Raw genomic sequence first — 20,130 nt, 5'->3', positions numbered from 1 at the left:
ACCCTCTCTCGCCCTCTCCTTTCTCAGCCGTGTGCTCATTCTGCCACGCCGCCTGTTCCATAACAGCGGCTAACATGTTGAGATATAAACACGGCGTCAAACAAAAAAAGCATTTCACGAAATAACTGCAACTTTCACTCGTAGAGTTTTTTTTTGTGGGGGACGAAATGGTGGGGTGGCTGAAGCATCAGCGGCCCATCACTTGACTTGAACACAAACACAAACGACACATCGACGCCGCGTGGGATGATGAGACTGAAACGCGTGCCCGCACATCGACAACGATGGCAGCTCGCGAGACGCCGGGCAGAAGAGCGGATTTTGGCAAGCGAACGCAGAGACGAGTTCCTACTCCGCTCATCCTTACACCTCCCCGCCCCCCGTCCAGTCGCTCGCTCACTCGCTCAATCTCTCGCTCTCAAAGAGGCCCAACAGCTCTGATGTCGTGGCCAATTTAAACAAGGTCGTGTGGGCAGCGGTGCCGGATTAAGCTAGTGCCAGGGCCTGTAGCATATATTCTTTGGGTCTCTCGGTAAAGTCACGTAGATAGGAGGTAGGTTCAAAGAAAATAACAAAGAATAACGTGACTTTACCGAAAGACCCAAAGAATATGAATTCCTGAGGTTGCGAAAGCTTCAAGTCAGGAGTTTTCTTGTAGCACATCTTTAAAGGGGCCCTACAAAAATTAAACACATACATTTTTTACTTGCATAGTACAATAATTTTATTTTTTCATTTGCTATATAGCCGGATAATAGACAAATTGCTAACCTTAAACACCCAGTCGTTCATAAAAGTTGAAGGCGGTATAGTACTATAGTAATAGAGCAAGTGCAAAATGGCTGAACCGGAATTGATAGATTGAAAGCATTTAGCGAGGGGCCCTTCAAAGTGGGGGGGGGGGGGGGGGGCGTAGCATTATGTAGCTACTTGTGCTACTAGGATCATCCGGCGCTGGTAGGCAGGCCTTCCTCATCTGCTGGCCCGATAGAACGCGAGGTGGTGCCGGCGGTATGGAGAAGAAGGAGGAGGACGGGACGGGGGTGGGGGTGCTGACGGGATGGGGGAAGAGGGAGGGCATGGAGGGCTCTCAATCTACGTTGTCGGACCCACCACGGAGATGTAACAGCCACGCACGCTGTGGAGCTCCCACGGCATAACCTCTCACCTCCGAGTATCCATTGCAAGACCGGAACTAGAGGCTGCTGGAATTCCATTATTTTTTTTTGCCTCCTCCCACATGACTCTGGGTGTTAGTGGGAATATCGGATTCTGGGGTCGTTAGCATTTTGCCACTGCACCCCCCCCCCGCTCCCCCCAAGAGTTAAGTACATTATAGGCAGTGAGAGCGCGGAGGGTTATAAAACTGACAAGACGCTTCATTTTAGATGGAGATAAAAGGGCGTTCTGTTGTTACTCTTTGCGTACAGGACATCGTGGACGAAATGTCTTTCTATTGGCTGTGAGTGGGAAAATTCAGCTTTTCTTTTGTTTACATGGAAGATGAACGGAAAGGCCGCTTTAAAGATGACACGTCACCAGGTGAATAAAATAACTTGCGATTTAATAAATGCGCAGAGGCGGCGCGGTGGGGCAATAGTTAATGCGTCCTGTGCTCTGCACCCGGCGATCTGAGTTTGATTCCAGTCTATGGCTAACATCGGTGTCAAGTGCGATACTGAACCACTTCAAGTACTGACCAGCATGGTGAAGTATGGTTAAACCACCCCCATTGACTGACGTGGCATGCGAAGACCTTGACCCTACAGTTGTTTATCAAAGAGTTGCAATTTATATATTTTGTATTAGATGTCAAATGCATGTTTTATTCTGCATGCGTATGTGACATCATTTATTGAAAGCTATTGTTTACTGAAAATTGTGTATTTAATGACGATTAAATCTAAATACGCACCACATATGTCTCGACACTGGCAAAATACTGCTATTATTAATTCCATTCAAGGTTGTGCGTGCACGTAATTACAACAAAATACACTCCTGCTGCATTGACATGAAAATCGAACCAAATATATGATGTATTACAAGCATCTGATTACTTAAAGGCATTTTACTCCTTAAAATAACTCGCAGCGGTGAAATCCATCCTCGGAGCGGGACCCGCGTGTGGCGAGTGCGAGCGTAGCGCGTACACTCGCGCACACACTCGCGCACAACATCTGCTTGGAATAAGCCACACAGCCAGAGGCTTCATTCCCTCCCAAAGTCTTCTGTGAAAATGAGTAACTTGGTGCACGAGACACCATCGTTTAATGTGGTCGCACAAAACGGATCAAAATTCTGGGGCTGGGCACCGCCACCACTAACAAACCGAGCTGTATGAAAACTGGGTTTTTTTTTTTCTTTTTGGCTCCGTAGTAACATTGTTCTGTTCGGCAAAGCTTGCTGAAGAGGGGGGGCAGGAGGAGTGGGGGGGGGGGCAGTTTTGTCAACACCATGTGTCTTCACGTCTGCACCTTGAAGCGGCTGGTGCAAGCTCCCTGCGCACACGGACCGACTGACCGACCGTCGCGCCGTGCCAAGATCGGAAATTTAGGAACGCTACCAAAAAAACCAAAAACAAGTTTAGCCAAATGTACGAAACATGTGGAATGTTTAACGCGTGCAAGGCTGTTTTCTCTGCGTGTGTGCTTAAACACAATATAGGTCGACTCGGCCTCAAATGAGTACCTGGTGCGGTGTGTAAACATCGCCACTGGGGAGACAAAGGCGGCCGGGCGTGGTGTTGATCACCCACCCCCTCCGTGTGCCGTGTCGGCCTTCATAGATGCTCGCTAACAGCACTTGCCCCAACAAGGCTGTAAAGGCTACACTGGGGGAGATCCTTGCCTTTTAAACACGACACATACGTACACGAGCAGTTTGAAGAGGCTCTGGGTTCATGGATAATCAAATATTCGCTGAAATTCTAATTCTAATAAACATTCATAATAAAGTTTTTGGGTTAGATCGCGTTATTTATAAATGTGTCGTAACCCTCCATCACCCGACACGGCCAATCAGCAAAAAAGTGTCACATTGACAAAAGACAAATAGTTCACTACTTTAGCCCACCCGTGTGTTGAAGCGTGAAACCACAACATTTACAATTTTTGAGTACGACGTTTCGCTGGTAATTGCATCCAGCATCATCGGGCAATTCGCATCATCGGGCAATTCGCCCGATGATGCTGGCGAGTGTGTGCGCGAGGGAATAATATGGGTCGCGAAAGCCGACGTGTTAAACTACCTACCTCTAATAAACATAATAAACTAAAACTACATCATGGGACCTCCTTTGCCAGTACCAAAATATGAGAATAGGTTTTTCCCTTTTTCTGGTCTAACACCGTTTGAGACTAGGCTCCAAAGAAAGCTGTCTCTGGTGTGGACCAAATCAGTTTCAAAGACAATGCAATATATTATCAGAGTATGTTTATTTTTTGCATTTTGACCACATGCATTGTGGTTAATGCAGACATGATTCCTTGTAAAAGGTTTCAGTTTGGTGTTTTAACATCTTAACACCTGTTTTGTTGCCAGAAAAAAGGGGAAAACCTATTCTCATAATAAACTAATTAACATAAAATGGATGTATATTACTCGTCGCTATTTTGTCTCTGCTCTGATCTAAATCCATCTTTGTCTCTAGTGTCCATCTCTATCCTTTGTTGACATCATCACGAGACATCAACCTCTTGTCTATATCACTCCTGTCATCTCACGAGCAGCTGATACATGGAAACGGGGGGGGGGGCACCAACAATACTTGATGCTTGGGCCCCCAGAGAAGTGAGGTTGAAGATTTAATCATCGAAAGCAGTAGCAATTTTTTTTTCAGCAGCATGTTCAGGGAGATAAATGCCAATTGTCGAGGTCTGCTCGGCACGAGAGGGCTTCAGGATAGAGTTTCACGTCGTTTTTTTTTAGATTCCTCCGTTGAAGGAGAGTAAACTACCATCGAACATATAGTAAATCACTTTATAATAGAAGGTTTTTTGGGTTAGATCGCGTAAATATAAATGTGTCCTTAAACCCGCCACTACCGATACAGCCAACTAGTAAGGTTTGTCACGTAAACAGAACGTGGCCAATTCGTTACTAGTACAGCACACCGGCGTGTTGGAGAATAAACCCACGACATTTACAATTCTCGTACGACGTCTCGCCATTAATGAGTTGTAATTACTGTCGTCTGGTGCTGCGAGTTGTAATTACTAGCAAAACGTCGTACTCGAATGATACATTTTGTGGGTTTACTCTCCAAACACACCGGTGTGCTGTACTAGTAACGAATTGGCCACGTTCTGTTTACGTGACAACCCTTACTAGTTGGCTGTATCGGGTGGTGGCGGGTTTAACGACACATTTAAATATTTATACGCGATCTTACTCAAAAAAACTCTCATGGATAATATTGGTGTGCGAAAGCCTCCGTGTGAAACCGCAGTTGGCTGTCTTACTTCAACGGATGAGCAGCAAAACTACACAAACTCTATTTAAAGCTTTCGTGACTGCAGGGATTCATCTTCTTGGTTCTTTCGGTAAAGTCACGTAGAAGGGAAGTAATAAAATAATAATAAAACATAATAAAATAATTCTCACGATGTTTCGGCCACAACGCAAGCAGCCGTCCTCAGGTGAAGAACAGGTCTGACGGGAAGACAGCGTCTGAATGAAACACCACCAGGTTTGGAGCGTATATTTAAGCTGGGTTGGAGGGGGAAGAGCGCCTTGACAAAGGAGTTTGCATATCAAGAGGAATTTAGCATATTTATGGGAAATGAAGATATGGGATTAGTCACTACTTGTGAAATGCGTAGGTGGGCGGGGGGTTTCAAAGTCATATTATGCCCGTGCATTATGCAGGATTAGCATCATCAAAGGGAGGGGATTGTATTATGTTCTATTTTTATTATTATTTTATTATTTCCCTTCTACGTGACTTTACCGAAAGAACCAAGAAGATACACAAACTCTCTCCTGAACACCACTCGTTGTGACCGGCAGATATTGGCATCATGCGCAAGAATAGAATTGCTTCAGTCGCAACCCATCAGACACCACCAGCTTCAGAGGAGGAGAGACCTCCCACCATGCACACCGAGAATGCGCTGTGTTTTGGAGTGGGGGGGGATAAGCAGGAGGGAGAATACAGGAAGCAAGATCACACAATTGAGCAAGAGCCAGACCATGAGACGACTTTGATGACAAAGAGAAAGTTACTTTTTTGTTTAATATCACGTACAATCAATCATTGACGGGAAATTGTGCGTTGAATACATTATTCTCTTTGGAATTAAAACAACATTTTGTTGCATCCTAGGAAGTGGAAGGTTGAAAAGGAGACTGTCCACAGGCTTGACGTGAGGACTGGGTTTTAAAGCAAGGGCTTCGGCAAAGCACTTCACTGCCCCCTCGTGACCATCGCTGCGTTACAACTCTCGCGAGTTTGCGCCCCTTTTAAATTGACGACACAATTAATTCCCACGATTCATGGCCACGGTATGAAAACACCGACAAGTCTCTCGTCGTATGCGTCCTCGCTTTGTGCGATTCCGTGCTGTACGTGCGGCGAACCTATTTCTTCTGAAAACAAAAACCCGCTATATTGTGCGATTTGAATTCACTCTGCAGGACATGCGGCTATTCCAGAGCGGGGGGGGGGGGGGGGGCTCAGCAGCCAAAACAACAAGGAGAGCAGTGATTTGTCTTTTTTTTATTCGACGGACGGACGGACACAATAATCCCCTGTGGTTCATATTCTTAGGTTTTTTCGGTAAAGTCACATATGTGACTTTGCAGTCACGAAAGCTTAAAATCTAGAATTAATCCCCTGTGGGTTGGTGTAACCAGGAGGTTCCTACCAGTATTAACCGTGTGACTTATATTGCTGTTCGAGGGTTGCACGGTGCGAAGTGTACAACACCAAATGCAGAGGGGTTTTTTTTCAAGAGGCTGTTTTATTGACGTTTGCATTCAAGTAAAACAATACACGGTGATCAATGTAAACCAAACAAACAGCTTCGCTTCGAACCCCACCAAACCTGCCCACTCATAAGGCACCAGCGCTTAATTACACACCACATCCATCTCACCTTATTTTGTCCACGTTGTACCCTACTTTTCTATCAACACTAAATAATTTATGATTACCCCCCCCCCCCCTCTGATCTTCGCACCTGATAGGCACAGAGTGATGTCATCATCTTACTCGAAGGCCGAAAACAAGAAGACTTCTCCATAATTCTGGCAAATCGCCTGATGAAGCTGGTTGTAATCACTAGCGTAAGCGTCGAACTCAAATTGTAAATGTTGTGGGTTTACGCTCCAACACATCGGTGTGCTGAAGTCGTCACTATTTGCCACGTGTTGTTCACGTGACACACCTTACTAATGAGCTGTGTCGAATCGTAGTGGGTTAACGGCAGATTTATATTTACGCCCACAATCCCAAAAACCTTCATTGTGAATATCAAACCTGTTTGTTAGAATTGTAGAAATATAGGGTACAATAATACACGAGCATGGACGGGCGTAACCCGTGTAATTCTCGTGGTTAGTGCCCTAACACCGATAATAATCCCAACTCCCAAGCCAAGCCTAGCAGCGTTCTGGAAAATATCGAGTGTGATATCAAGCCCTGTAAGACGCTCAACTCTACACGAGGAACGCAATAACTGTGCAAATGCATGAGCCTGAATATTACTCATGTGCTACTCGTACACTTTAACATCAGGGTCACGGTGCTGACCAGTCAAGTAACGGGCATATACTAAATTACACTAAGTGTGCAATGATGGTCTGATGGTACAACTCTGCTCGTAGAAGTTGTATATGGTAGAACTCCTCTTATCTGCGACGCCATTACTTGCGACTCCTATTATTCTGTGGAAGCCGTAGAACCTGCAAATTAATTATTATTCTATCTGCATCCACTATTCTTTCAACTATCCACGAATATCGTCGTATGCGTCCTCGCTTTGTGCGATTCCGTGTTGTACGTGCGGCTAACCTATTTCTTCTGAAAACAAAAACCCGCTATATTGTGCGATTTGAATTCACTCTCTATGGTTTTAACATCGTGCGTTGCAGAATAGTTTACAATCATTTATGGACATTTCACCGGATTTGTTTGGAAAATTGAGCCAATTATCCGTGGGTCTTAACTGGCCCTTTCCTCCAGCATGCACTGAAGGAAAATGAACTTTTTCGGATGAGTTCCCCGGCAAGATAATCGTTTCATCTACCGTCCTTTTTGTGGCTAATCTGAATACACCGACAGCTTTAACAGACAATAGGTAGGATCCACATCAAGGCCGATGAGAGGAGTTATACCGTAGGTAAACGACAAAAGGCAAAGTTAGCGTTAGATGAGTGGTGTCGTCATCAGTTTTTTCAATGCTAAAGTTTATAGTTTGCCACAAAGCTCGGAGGTGAGCAACAACTCAAAGTGTGCCAAGTTTGCGTAGACGCTCGTGAGCCAGGGTGCCACTGATTGTGCTTTCACAACACGATAAGGCGAATAATTCATCAGCAAACATTCACCGCAACCCAAAACGTATAAATAAAACACAGGCAAAAGTGTCTTGAAACAATACCAACGTGGACACCAGTAGTCACGAATCGACATAATGCCATTAATAACCTGATGCAAATACATAACATCTTTGGAAAGAGACAAAACAATCCCACCAGGCCAAATTTGCATTCTTAAATACTGGTATCTACCCGATAAACCGTCATGTTGTGCCCATTGTTAACCTCATGAATTCCTTTGGATTTCTCACTCAAAAAAAAAACCATTCAGATCTCAGTGAGACAATGTTACCAGCCAATTAACCTCTTAAATACCATTTCAGAAATCGTAAAATACCGAGGATTAATTGCACTTCAGTGAGTCCAATATCTTCATCCAATGTGAGGAGACCCACACCCCTCTGCTGGTCGGTTCTGAATCACCCCCCCCCCCCCCATCCTCTCCATAGTATGAGGCTCTCATAACAATCCTTGGCGTTTCCTGAAGGCCAGTCGGCCGAAACGTCAAGATCTTTGTTTCCCCCAAGTGACGGTGAGAAAAAAAACCAAACCGCTAGTATAATTTTTTTAACCGAAGTAGCAAATTTACACCGAAATCTAAAACTATACGGGCCGCGGCCAAAACTGCAAGCGTTACACGACATGCATTTTAGAGGTGGCATAAACTGAAGTCGGCATTCATCGCCGTGTACGGTTGCAAACCACATTCCCGCAGCCTTTTGAGAGCTAAGGCAGCTGAACAACCACTGCTGTCATGAAATGAAACTTAATTAGCTGTGACGGGAACAACCACTCCTGTGAACGTTAATGCCACCCCTCTCTTTCCAGGGCACGACTGCGAGCACGAATTCCCAACCGAGGGGAATTGGCTACTTCATAAACTTGGATTTCTTTTCATGCACCGTGTTTATATTTAAATCTTGCTTAATTGGTTTCGAATGCAGGCACATGCAACTTTACACATAAGTGTCAACCATAATTTGTTAGTGCTTGTAATTCCGTTACAGAGCGAGTATATCTCTACGTGCTGTTGTGTGTAGGGCACATATACTATTTCCATGCATATATAACAGCCCTAATGTCAATCCACTGCTGCACGAGAGCGTCAATCACACCGTGCAGTTCATTGGGATTTTGACCATACTTCACCCAACTGGTTAGTGCATGTTTGTGACTGGATAGTGCATGTTGGTGAGGGTGGGGGGAGTATGTACGCTCAAGCACAGGCGCACAACACAACATCAGAGCCTGTTGCGCTGCCCTCTGCTAACCACAACATAGTACAGCCCTGCAGCTACTTACTAACACGCTGGCATGCATGGTGGTCACCCACACTATCCAAGTGCTATGCAGGCTCAAAGCCCGGCTTGGCTTCCAAGATCTGGCAAAAAGCCGGGTGCATTTCGGGCGATTTTGTTAACAGGGTGATACTCTTTGGTTCTTTCGGTAAAGTCATATAGGTGAAAACTAAATAAAATTTAAATAACTAAATCACGGAAGCTCGTGTTGCCTCCGAAATGTTCACCTACGTGACTTTACCGAAAGAACCAAAGAGTATGGATCCTTGCAGTCACGAAAACTTCAAACCTAGAACAGGGTGATATTTTCACGTACCATCAAAAGAGTTTATCTTTGTACGTACAGATTTTGTTTTTTTTCAACATTCACCACATGAAATTACAAATGGACTTTGAGGAGACGTTTTTGGAGTCTGCATTGTAGCAAGTGGCTGGAAGGCAGATATTTTTTTTCTTTATGAAAGTCTTTTTACTTGTAACAGCTCCGTTGCCATGCACGTGCATCGCTCATCTAACTCGCCACCCCTAAAGCAGAACTTGCACGTAGAGGACGCTGCATGCGACAGTAACTCAGCGCAATTTGAGTTTCTTGCTTTATAAGTGTAGATGAACGTCGTGGAGGTGTTACACTAGATGGATTTTAACTCATGCCGTAATTTTAGCAGGAGCTCTATCTGGGGTTGATTTCCAGAAAATATTCCATGATGAAATAAAGCCTTGTGCCTCACAATACGATAACACTTGATTCGCACAGTGCTTGGAAAAATGAGAACACGAGCATTGCATTATAATATCTTTGGAACAGCTTATACCGCATGTGCTTTGTCAAGTTAGGCTCAGAAGTACATACATTTAAAAACAAGGCAAACGTACTCTTAATTATAAAGTGGTTTGCGATGTGACGGCTGCGTTAGCAGCAACACACTACTAGTGCCACACGAAACAGTGTTATTTTGGGATATTGTAGTTGTTTTGACATTACGCCTCGTAAATTAATACACAAATACAGTGAAATCTACCGTCTCAAACGACGCAAATGTATACCCAATTGCAATGACTATTCATAGTTTTAAAGTGAGAATGTAACAGCACGGCCATGTGTACATTGGGCAGGCAAGATGTAAGCTTAAGATATGGAGACTGCAATGATTATCAGAACAGTGCTGTGTTTGTGTTATGTATGTGTGTGTATATATTTAAAGGGATGCATATTTTAACCATGCACAAAGGTTGAATTAAACTCCATTTCACTTAGTAAAATTAATCAGCCATCCTTCCCGTGTTGCGCGAGGCCAATCCACTTACAGAATGATTGATGGTGTTGTGTGAAATGCACATGCTGTGTGCAATCTGTTGCCGTAATCGTCACCACTCCTACTCGTGGGCATGCCCATAATAATTTACGTGATTATTCCATCTTGAATAGCTTGACTGAGGAAGCATGTTTTGTATATGTTTAATCCACGAAATAAAAAAATCGGTGGCTCCCATCTCTCGACCATCAACGCGTCTACACGCGTTGATGGTCGAGAGATGTGAGCCACCGATTTTTTTATTTCCTGGATTAAACGAAGCATAAATAAGACGGCAAATTTCGTTTTTTTTACTTAAAATACTCGCCACACCTAACGTGCAAATTTCCAAAAGTGCCAATCGGGTTAATTTCACTAAGCGAATTCTTTCAATCTCCCCGAGCCGTGCGCTCACCCTCCGCTCATGTTTTCCCTCCGTGTGGTCCGGCGCTGACGGGCGGCTCATTCGCCCGCCGCCGTCTCTGCGGCGACGGCGACGACGACCGACGACGACGGCTCTCCGTGCGCGTCTCCATCGCCTCCGTCGTCTCCGCGGTGGTGGCGCGAGTAGCGCGCGAGCGCCTGCGGGCGGAACGGCTGCACGCTGACGCTGTCCAGCAGCGATGCGGGCGCGCGAGCCTTGACCGCCGGTGGTGCCACTGTCGCCACCGCGTTCCTCGCCAGCTCCTCACCGTGCGCCTGAGCTCGCGCCCGGAGGTCGGCGATGTCTGCGGAGAATTTCTGCGGGATCGTCCGTCGCTCGTGGCCGACGCTCGTGCCCTGCGCGGAGACGCCGCGGGTCGCGTCCTTGGCTTGCGCCGCGCTTCCTTCCTTCCCGACATCCCGCGGACGAGCCGCTCCGTCGTCTGCCCTTCGGACTTGGACGGGAGAGCCATGGGCGCTGGCTCGCGGCAGGCTCCCCCGAGGAGTCTTTTTCACAAAGGGGGCATTGCGGAAGATGTCGTCTTGCGCGGCGGGTTTAAATGGAGCCTTCGAAAATATGTCTTCTCTTTCTTGACCGATGGGAAACGGTGCCTCCGAAAACACATCCACCTCCGCTGCACCAGATGTAACGTGGATTTGGGTGGCAGGATCACGAATTGTGGCATTTCCCTCTTCAAAAATGACCACCGGATGCTGCTCGACTGGCCCTCCAGAGATGGAAACCGTTATGCTCGTTGTGTTTTTCTCTGTAGAAAAGCCAGCTCTCCCAGTCCCATCTCCGATGCTTGTTTCGGGAGTTTTACCCCTAAATTCCGTGGAAGTATCTAGGGGAGATGCGTCATACATCTCACTTGTATCTTCCTCTTGCTTCTCAGGGATTAAGTTATCGGTGGCGGTGCGTGGGAGGTCAGAAGCCACTGCGATGATTTTTTTCTCAAAGTCACTGCCATCATAAAGCAATGATGATGCAGCTTCCTTGTCGGCATATGTCGGCGTTCCGTAAACACCATACGCAACTTCGCCTGTGTTTTCTCGTTTCACCACGTCACTCCTGCTTTCTTGTAGAGTGATATGGGGCACGTTAGCAGCTACCTTGTTCAAGTGCACTGCAGCCTGTGGTGTGTACTGTGAGTTTCCAACACTAACAGAACTTTTGGCCACAACATCCCGAGTCCTGGGATTAGTGCCTGCAATGGAATGAAAAAAAGACAGCAATTTGTTAAACGGCCTACCGTCCGCACGTAACATTAAATAATCGTATTATAAAACATCAACGTTGGAATGAAATAATAATATAAAACTCGGTCGATATCGCAATATTGGCGATTACAATATTGGCGATATAAAACATACGTAGTACATACACACAGCGATACACGAGCATATTGCATTGACTAGTTACACATTCCGTGTTGGTTTCATAAATGTGCAACACAGCACGGTAAGCCTGTTACAACTCAAATGTAATGGGACTCCTGAACACCAAAGCCGATTTTAATGATGGGACACACACAATGGAAACTTTTTTTTTTAACCACAATCGTTGGTATGATTGCAACAAGAGATGTGTCTGTGTGCACACATACTATGGGTGCTGTGTACAAACACTCGGAAAGGGAAATGATATGACCACAAGCAAAATAAAAGGACACCAAAGCCACGGACAAACGTTGACACTAAACTACAGAATGATGTGCATGTTCTCTCATCCTTACATTTTTTTCAGTTACAACCTCTTAAAACACAATCCTGGCAAGAAATAAGAGAGCATGAGAGCAATAATAATTATTGGGGGAGTTTTTTTGTTTTGTTTTCGGAAACATTTCCACGAAACACATGCGGGTGGGTTACCATGCGTTTGAAACACAGCGTGTTCAAAATGCCTTGAAGTAACAGGAACTTTATTGATAAACAGCTTCAAGCACACAATTTTTTGTACATTTGATATAATAAAATCACCGCACGCCACCATCCGACGGTGGTAGCGAATTGCCTTTTACAGTAGCTTTTTGAAATGGCCGACTATAAACTGGCGTACACAATTTCACATTCACTACACATCACTCAAAGCAGCTAAGTGGGCTCCTACTAATGAACCCTTTGTAATGGTTTTACACATCAGAATTCAGCAGTTACAACAATGCCTTGTTCAAGTCGGACAGACTTGCCTGGTACGCAAAAGCAAACAGTGAGCATGAGAACATTCATTTGGAGAGAACACATTAATAACACTAAAATTAATACAGACAGGAGACGATCACTTGCACCCCTGTACACGCACGTGGCGAGGCGGATTTACAACTTTCTTGATTCAATTTTCCGATACAGTGCTTTACACAATCTCATAAAGTAGTCACGCAAATAACAGACCCATTTAAGGATTCCAAGATTAAATCTTTTTTCAACAGAAAGGATTTTTTCAGAGCATTTGTCCATTATATGGGACAGGAGGTGGATTCCTTACACAAAACATTTCCAAGCAACTAATCATACTGTTGTTTTTTTGTTGTAAAGATTGGGACTTAACACATCAACAATGTGCATTTAGGAAACCGCACGAAACATTTTTTCCTCCAAACACAACCGCGACAAGAGGGTGAACAACATTTTCATTTCATGAAAATATACGGGGAAGAAGGGAATGCTGCTAAAGAGGCAATGGAGTCATTCTCTTTCCTTTTGGACAAGAAAATCAAAGAGGTAACAGGAGAGAAAAAAAAACCACCACACAAACGACAGGGAAAAGTTCCAAAGAATGATAGACAAAATATTTTTGGGGGAATATCTGCTTTTTGCATAGTACATAACTAAAAATCGCACAATAACAAAAAAATAAGAGGTAAACGTTTAAAATATGGCAAAAAAAGAACTTGATCCTGAAGCACATACAACTCAGAAGGAACAACAGCTTTGCATAGTAATCAAATGCTCAGCTCTGAACAGATTAACAAAATGAGAAAACAGATGCGGATTAGACATGCTTCAGTCGAGCAAGCGTCAACACAGATACGGTGGAAGTGCCTCCGAGTTTTTTTGTTTTTAAATGTTGCTTTGGGTAAACTATTTCACCGTATACATTTTTGGAGAAAAAAACTATCTCAAAGTACAGCTTTTCAGCCATAATCACTGTTGGTCTGGTAGTGGTGAATCGTTGAATGCACGAATTGGACTTGCAAATGCCCCACGATAGATAAACAACACAGGGGCGAGTATTTTGTAATGCACAACAGCACTTTTTTTGTTTAGACGCTGCACCTCCTCAAACATGTTGGGATGCTGTCAAGCTCACATCGATTGGTATCGCCAGGAATTGTTAAAATTACGGAATGAGTTTTTTTAGTCCAATTGACAGTCAACGGCGTAAAACACGGGCAATGCATCGTATTGAGTTTTGTAAAACGGGAAAAGGAAATGACTGGTTTTCAATGTTCTTGGTTCTTTCGGTAAAGTCACGTAGAAGGGAAATAATAAAATAATAAAATGAAACATAAAATACAATTCTCACGACGTTTCGGCCACAACGCAAGCAGCCGTCCTCAGGTGAAGAACGTTGTGGCCGAAACGTCGTGAGAATTGTATTTTATTATGTTTTTTTTAATTATTTCCCTTCTACGTGACTTTACCGAAAGAACCAAGAATATGAATCCCTGCAGTCACGAAAGCTTTAAATTGGTTTGCAATGATTAAACAGCTTTGAGAAAGGGGACTGAAAAAATAACAAAAAGACCAGCTGTATTCACTTTCACTCCACTTGTGTATTGGTTGCACCAAATGTGAAGGAACAGGTTTCTTAAGATAGAATTACACGTGTAATGTTGGATTACAATCAAACATGCAACCTTTCACAGAGGACAATTAAACGTCTTGTTCTACAATGTCGCATCAAAAGGAGTGCCCCGTGGTTCGGAAAATCTCACGGTAACAAACTGAGAAATAAATTGCATCTTGTCACAGTATGTAAGCCTTTGATAATCTGTAGCTTTGTTGAAACACATAGAATGCTTTACGCCGGGCATGCTTCATTCGTTTATTTTCATGCAGGGGGCGATGATGATTTAGGGTTTGCAGAGGGAAAGGTAAGATTATTCTGCATTGCTGCAATGGCTTTTTAAAGTAAAAACTTGCACCTGCTAAGGTTACACACGTAAGCTAAGCTGTGAGGACAAGCAGCATAAAACAGCGCTACATTGTGTAATTTAGCACAAAATGGAACACCTTAACGAGTCAAATTATATCCTCACCTACATAATGGTCCCAATTTTTAATGAAGTGTGTTCAAATTGGAATGATCACGATAAACCGGATTCTTGTGGAAACGTTAAAATGCATATGGAATGGCGATGACTTAATTTCTGAACGATTTAAAACTGTTTAAAGCAACAGCAACAAAAAACTGCTGCACTGCATTGAAATTAAAGTGTTGAAATATTTTAAATGAAAGAAAAAAAACACACAGTCAGTGTTTTGTGCGAGGCTTCACAATGTCAATCCTAGGCAATCATCCGTCTCGGTCAGAGTTTTGTGCGAGGCTTCACAATGTCAATCCTAGGCAATCATCCGTCTCGGTCAGAGTTTTGTGCGAGGCTTCACAATGTCAATCCGAGGCAATCATCCGTCTCGGTTTGCTCACAATAACGGAGACGTCTGTTTTCTCGTGCGCCGCTACACACGTTCGTTCTGCGCACGCAACGAATCGACGGCACGCGCTTGTTGTTTTCCCTTTGTGCGAAAAGAAAAACAAAATAAGAAAGCGTCAATCCTGCCTCGTGGACATCTAACATATCCTGGTCAACGTGGACAGTTTCCAAATGAAAAATAAATCCCCCCCCCCCGTGAACTTCTATAGACAAGCATGTGCAAGGAGAGATCATAGAGGAATGCGACCAAAACAGTCTTCTGAAGAACATGGCCACCACCACCTGAGCGTGGACAACGGTGCAGGCGGTGGCATCAATGAAACTCGTCCACTTATTTAATTCCCATCGCAATTATTTTGCAGTCAAATTCCACCAGTTATGATGGTTCACTTTATCGTGCGATTTGTGTAATCAATAATTTTTTTTGCTGCGTAAAGGTGCAGAGTGTTGGTTAACGATTTGGAGATCATTTTTCGTTCTTGCATTTGGAGAGTAGAATAATACATAATTTATTTTCGTTAAGCTTAATTAAATGGTTTAAACCTGCCACTAGTGACATGTAATTCCACAGAAAACTATGTGTACATTGTAAAATGTTTATCTCAGGATCATCAGAAATAAACAAAAAATCTAATCACCAATATACATGGGTGCTAATACAATTGCTTCCAACAAGTATTACAAAATAGATAAAATGACAGCTGCGGTCCATTCCATCACAATCAAGTCTTCACAGGTTGGAAAAGAAAAACAATTCTTACGTTCGAAATTGTGTGCAAAATTACTTCAAAGCCATATTTTTTAAATAACCGGAAATAATCAGGTTTCGTAAAAACCTGCAACCTAATTTCAAATTTTCAAAAATAACAGGAAAAGCTTCACAATCCACCAAAAAAGAAAATAAACCACTCAGTTTCTCCTGTGAAAGGGGAAAAAACCATACCAAAGCAAAACAGGAAATATTATTTATGCCGCAAACATTTTAAAGCCAACGGACGTTGATACATTGCAAGAACCGAATGCACGCAGAGCAGTTGTGTTTTTTGCACTAGGTGCCCTCCCCCCCCCCTGGTTCTCTCCCACTGCCTCCCATTAAGCGGCAATTCTGTTGGTGAATCCCCACAACTTTCCCCCGCCGCACTGCAATGACAACAGCACGGCTAAAAGGGGGAGTAGAGGCACTGGCCGTTGAGTGCCGCCTGCTGCTGCCCAGGCCGCCGGAAGGCCGCCGGTTTTGCCACGCGCGAGGCGGCGTGACCAGCCAGCCCTGGAGGGGGGGAGACAAAGCGCCGCCGCCCAATCAAAACCGTTCATCCCCCTCTCCGCGAGCCACGCACAACAACACCACCGTGGTTGCTGCTGCCCTCAACCAAGTAGCCGTCACTCTTGTCCAAAAAGTAAACGATTCGTTGTCGGTTTATAGCTCGACGGGGGATGCGAGGTTTTCGGGGGTTGCGCCGCGTGTTGTTCGGCATGATGTCCGACGTTTCAAATCCGTGTTCTTCGAGAACCGAAGAAGCTCCCCAGCGCGTGTGGAGTAAAATGCCGGATGGACATCGTGCCGGAAAGCGTGCTCGCTGTACAAGGCGAAAACACACCGGAGGGCTCTCCAACGACATAACTGCGAAAAGTTACGCAGGAGTATGTCATCGTCAGTTTGCCTTTATGATCTTTGCAATTAAGTAAAGTTTATGAAACGTCGGACAGGATACCGAACAACACCCTTCGGCACAGCCAGAAATCCCGCATCCGGCGAACTATAAACCGAAAACAATTGGAGAGCGTCATCAGTTTATCTTTAAGATCTTTACAACGAAGTCAAATGATAATTTAGTTTTTACCATCGTTTCAAATACTCGTGGTAATTTTAAGATGCAAGCAAACATTTTTGTTGGCCTAAAACGATTTAAAAACAACACATTTCACCCACTTATTGGCCGTCAGCCCAGTTAGTTATGCATGGTTAATGAAAGGTTAGTAATGCCATCAATAGCATGTTAGTAGTGGTGAAAAATGTCAATGGGCATTATTGTGCCGATAAAATGACATTAAGCCTCTTGTGTAGCCTGCTTTGGGGCGCATAAAGCTGTTACTTTCCATGTGCTCGTCTGACTTGCAGATTCACAGCTGCCACATTTACAGTTCTTGCAATGTAATTTGTTACCGTATACGAAGACCACTGTATTAATATACATTATCAGTAGGCAAGGCAATAGAATAACAGAAAATCGGCAGGTATATATCAGACACGTCTGCCGCTTTCAGCAGTGTTAAAACTTGATAAAACTCAGACCAAGCCCGACCTATAAACTAAGTTTTTGTCTGATGTGCAAAAAAAGTACAAATTGTTCTTTTATGAGAACCATAACTTGACAATGCTGAAAAGGTCATACATTCTCAAGCAGGTGGTCAATTTTCGTGACTTGCTAAACATTTGTTCGTGCCGCGCCTGCAGATCGGCAGCAAGCGAGCATAACAGAAGGTCATGCTCCATCCATGTAGTGCCAGGCGCATGCATTTGTAATGTAGGAGGATATTAGTGAGAAAGAAGCACCTTCTGTAGGGGAGCGTCTGCAAGACAATTCGTTTTGACCACTGTTCGCTAGACTCGTATTTCGTTAAGATCCAGTATGTTGGTTAAATAGTTTTTCTTAGTTATATGGTTTGAAAATAAAAATCAAAGAGTTCAACATTCGCACAAGGAGTTTTACTTCTACAGTAGAGCACAAGGAGGGAAGTTAGCACACGACTTACAAATCGGTACATACAAAGTTTACAGCTCATTGACAAATCACAAACTAAGGGGAGTGAGGGGAGGGGGGCAGCAAGATATTGCATGGTTAAGAATAAACATGATATACAATCTCAAACAATCGTGTCATCAACCTTTTCCGGCGAGGCTTCCCGCACATTTATCTCATTGATTCACATCGCAGGATAATATTCACTTTTAAAACGGTGTCAATTTCAACTTGTTATCATTTCCCATCCAAATTTTTCACGCGAGTGAGAATATTCCCAGAAGCAAGATCCTTGCACGTTCACATTTCACTTTGATAATTCTAGAGATTTTCCAAAGACATTGCAATTTTACATATTATTTGAGTCGGGCTGTGGGTGTGCTCGTTTAATAAGTCTTTGAAATGAATTTTTACGTTCATGAGGAATATGAATTGTGTATGCACTTCATCCAAATTATGTTCTTACACTTTGGCACCCATTGTATAAATAAGGAAATTTATGCTACATGTCAGTCAGTATAAGTATTTAACTTGGAACACAGTTATTTATTTTCTCAATTCTTTGCTCATTGTTTCACAGTTCATCAGCAGCGCACGCTTAATACAGAACAGTGTAGAGTTCTCTCTCTCTCTCGTCGTTTTTGCAGAAAAACTATATCGCGTAATTACATCCGACACCCAAAAGTAATACGAATATTTAAGTTTAATATCACGACGTCCAACACCACTTAAATAATTCACAAACACTGGCACTACTACTAATCATCATTAACTATATATAATAATTGTCTGCTCTACATCAAGTTACCCTATGTCCCATATACATTCTCATCTACACACAGCTGCAATCAACGCCGGTGGAATTAAATTAAAAGCCCCCCTTCCGAGCGACCGCACGCGCAATACTAGGGAAGCAGGAACGGGAAAAGGCTGATGAATCTCAAGGTTCCGAATAGCTAACGTCTACATGGCTCGAATGTCACAGCAATAAAATGGCAATGATGACGACAAAATGTGGCGTTCACACCAGGAATGCAGCAGAAAAGAAGGTACTGCAAGAAAAGGAGAGAGACTAGAGGAGAGCCCATGTTCGACGCTTGTGCATCTAAAGTACTGCGATGAGTAGTGCAGCTGCGCCCCCAGTTCACACACAGAGCTTTGCCCTTTATTTTGATGATCGCTCCACAATTTGAAGGTCTCCCCCCCCACCCCGCCACCCTGGTACACAGTCTTTTAGTCTTCATGCACGGAGTTCTCGCGTGGGGAGGAGGAAGGGGAGCAAGGGAAGTAAGAGGAGGAGGATCCTTTGGAGCAATGCAGCAGATTTCAACACCGGTACAGCCACAGTATTTAGCAAATGCATTTCCAGCTCAGTGCTCATCGCATCATGTTCCATAAACGTACCATCCAAATTTTCCCATAGCGGAATATCATAAACAATCGGCTGCATGGGTAAATAGTTTGGCCATTGTTTTTTTTTCTCATCACTTATTTCAATTATCATTCAGTGCAGTACGAATACCGACGCTAACCACTGACAATCAAATCAGAATCTTTAGGCTGGAGGAATCCGATGAGCTATGAAGCTCTTTTTTACAGATGTCCAGTACGGGCGGGGTCAGCAAGATACATGGGGCGTGGGGGGGGGGGGTCAGCAACTGGACTGCAATGCTGTTGTGTAGCAGGACAAAGTGGTTCGGCTGTTTGGGTTAAGTATGGCTGCGACGGTACTGCCGAGTGCACAAGAGGGAGGGCGAGCGAGCGAGCGAGAGGAGGGAGATTGGCAGCAGGGAAGCCAGCAGTGGGATTCAGAGCTCTTCTCTCTCAGAGGTCTATCAGCTGGTCCACCAGAACCAGGGGCCTACCTAGGCTGGGCAGCCCACCCTCCGCTGAGCCCTCACTGCTGTTCCGCGAATGGCCTGCACGCACGCGCACATGCGCACACACACACACGAACAGAGAGAAATCATGAAACATTTACATAAATGCATCGTGTGGAACAATATATCAGTTACACTCTTGCAACAAGAATCCATCTGCTTACAGGTTCATGGGTTGCAATAGTTTCTGATGTTCCTGGCTCATGTTTGGTGTTTTGGCATTGGCTATGTTTCTACTAAGGAAATTAGCTATTATGCACATTGTGCACATATGAACAGCAACCACATGAAACTTTATG

General features: G+C 44.1%; 1 protein-coding gene across 10 annotated transcripts in view; it reads right to left on the bottom strand.

The window, feature by feature from the left end:
* Window positions 1-10,415: 10,415 nt before the first annotated feature.
* AAK1 (AP2 associated kinase 1) overlaps window positions 10,416-20,130 on the bottom strand; it is a 39,591-nt gene continuing 29,876 nt past the window's right edge. For 4 of the 10 annotated variants that reach the window (XM_061565015.1, XM_061565019.1, XM_061565016.1 and 1 more), the window contains 2 exons: window positions 19,817-19,870; window positions 10,416-11,760 (listed from right to left, as the gene is read on the bottom strand). In XM_061565015.1, coding sequence (XP_061420999.1) covers window positions 10,592-11,760; window positions 19,817-19,870 — 1,223 coding nt within the window. In that variant the 3' untranslated portion in view covers window positions 10,416-10,591. Of the gene's footprint in view, window positions 11,761-12,457; window positions 16,478-19,816; window positions 19,871-20,130 lie in introns of those variants that run through there. The other 6 variants (XM_061565020.1, XM_061565021.1, XM_061565022.1 and 3 more) reach the window with 2 other exon arrangements.

This window comes from Lethenteron reissneri, chromosome 34 (genome assembly GCF_015708825.2).
Source record: "Lethenteron reissneri isolate LAM-NWPU_2019-01 chromosome 34, ASM1570882v1, whole genome shotgun sequence".
In the NCBI taxonomy this organism is placed as follows: Eukaryota; Metazoa; Chordata; class Hyperoartia; order Petromyzontiformes; family Petromyzontidae; genus Lethenteron; species Lethenteron reissneri.
Note: the sequence above shows the minus strand (reverse complement) of the source record. Positions and strands in the feature narration are given on the sequence as shown.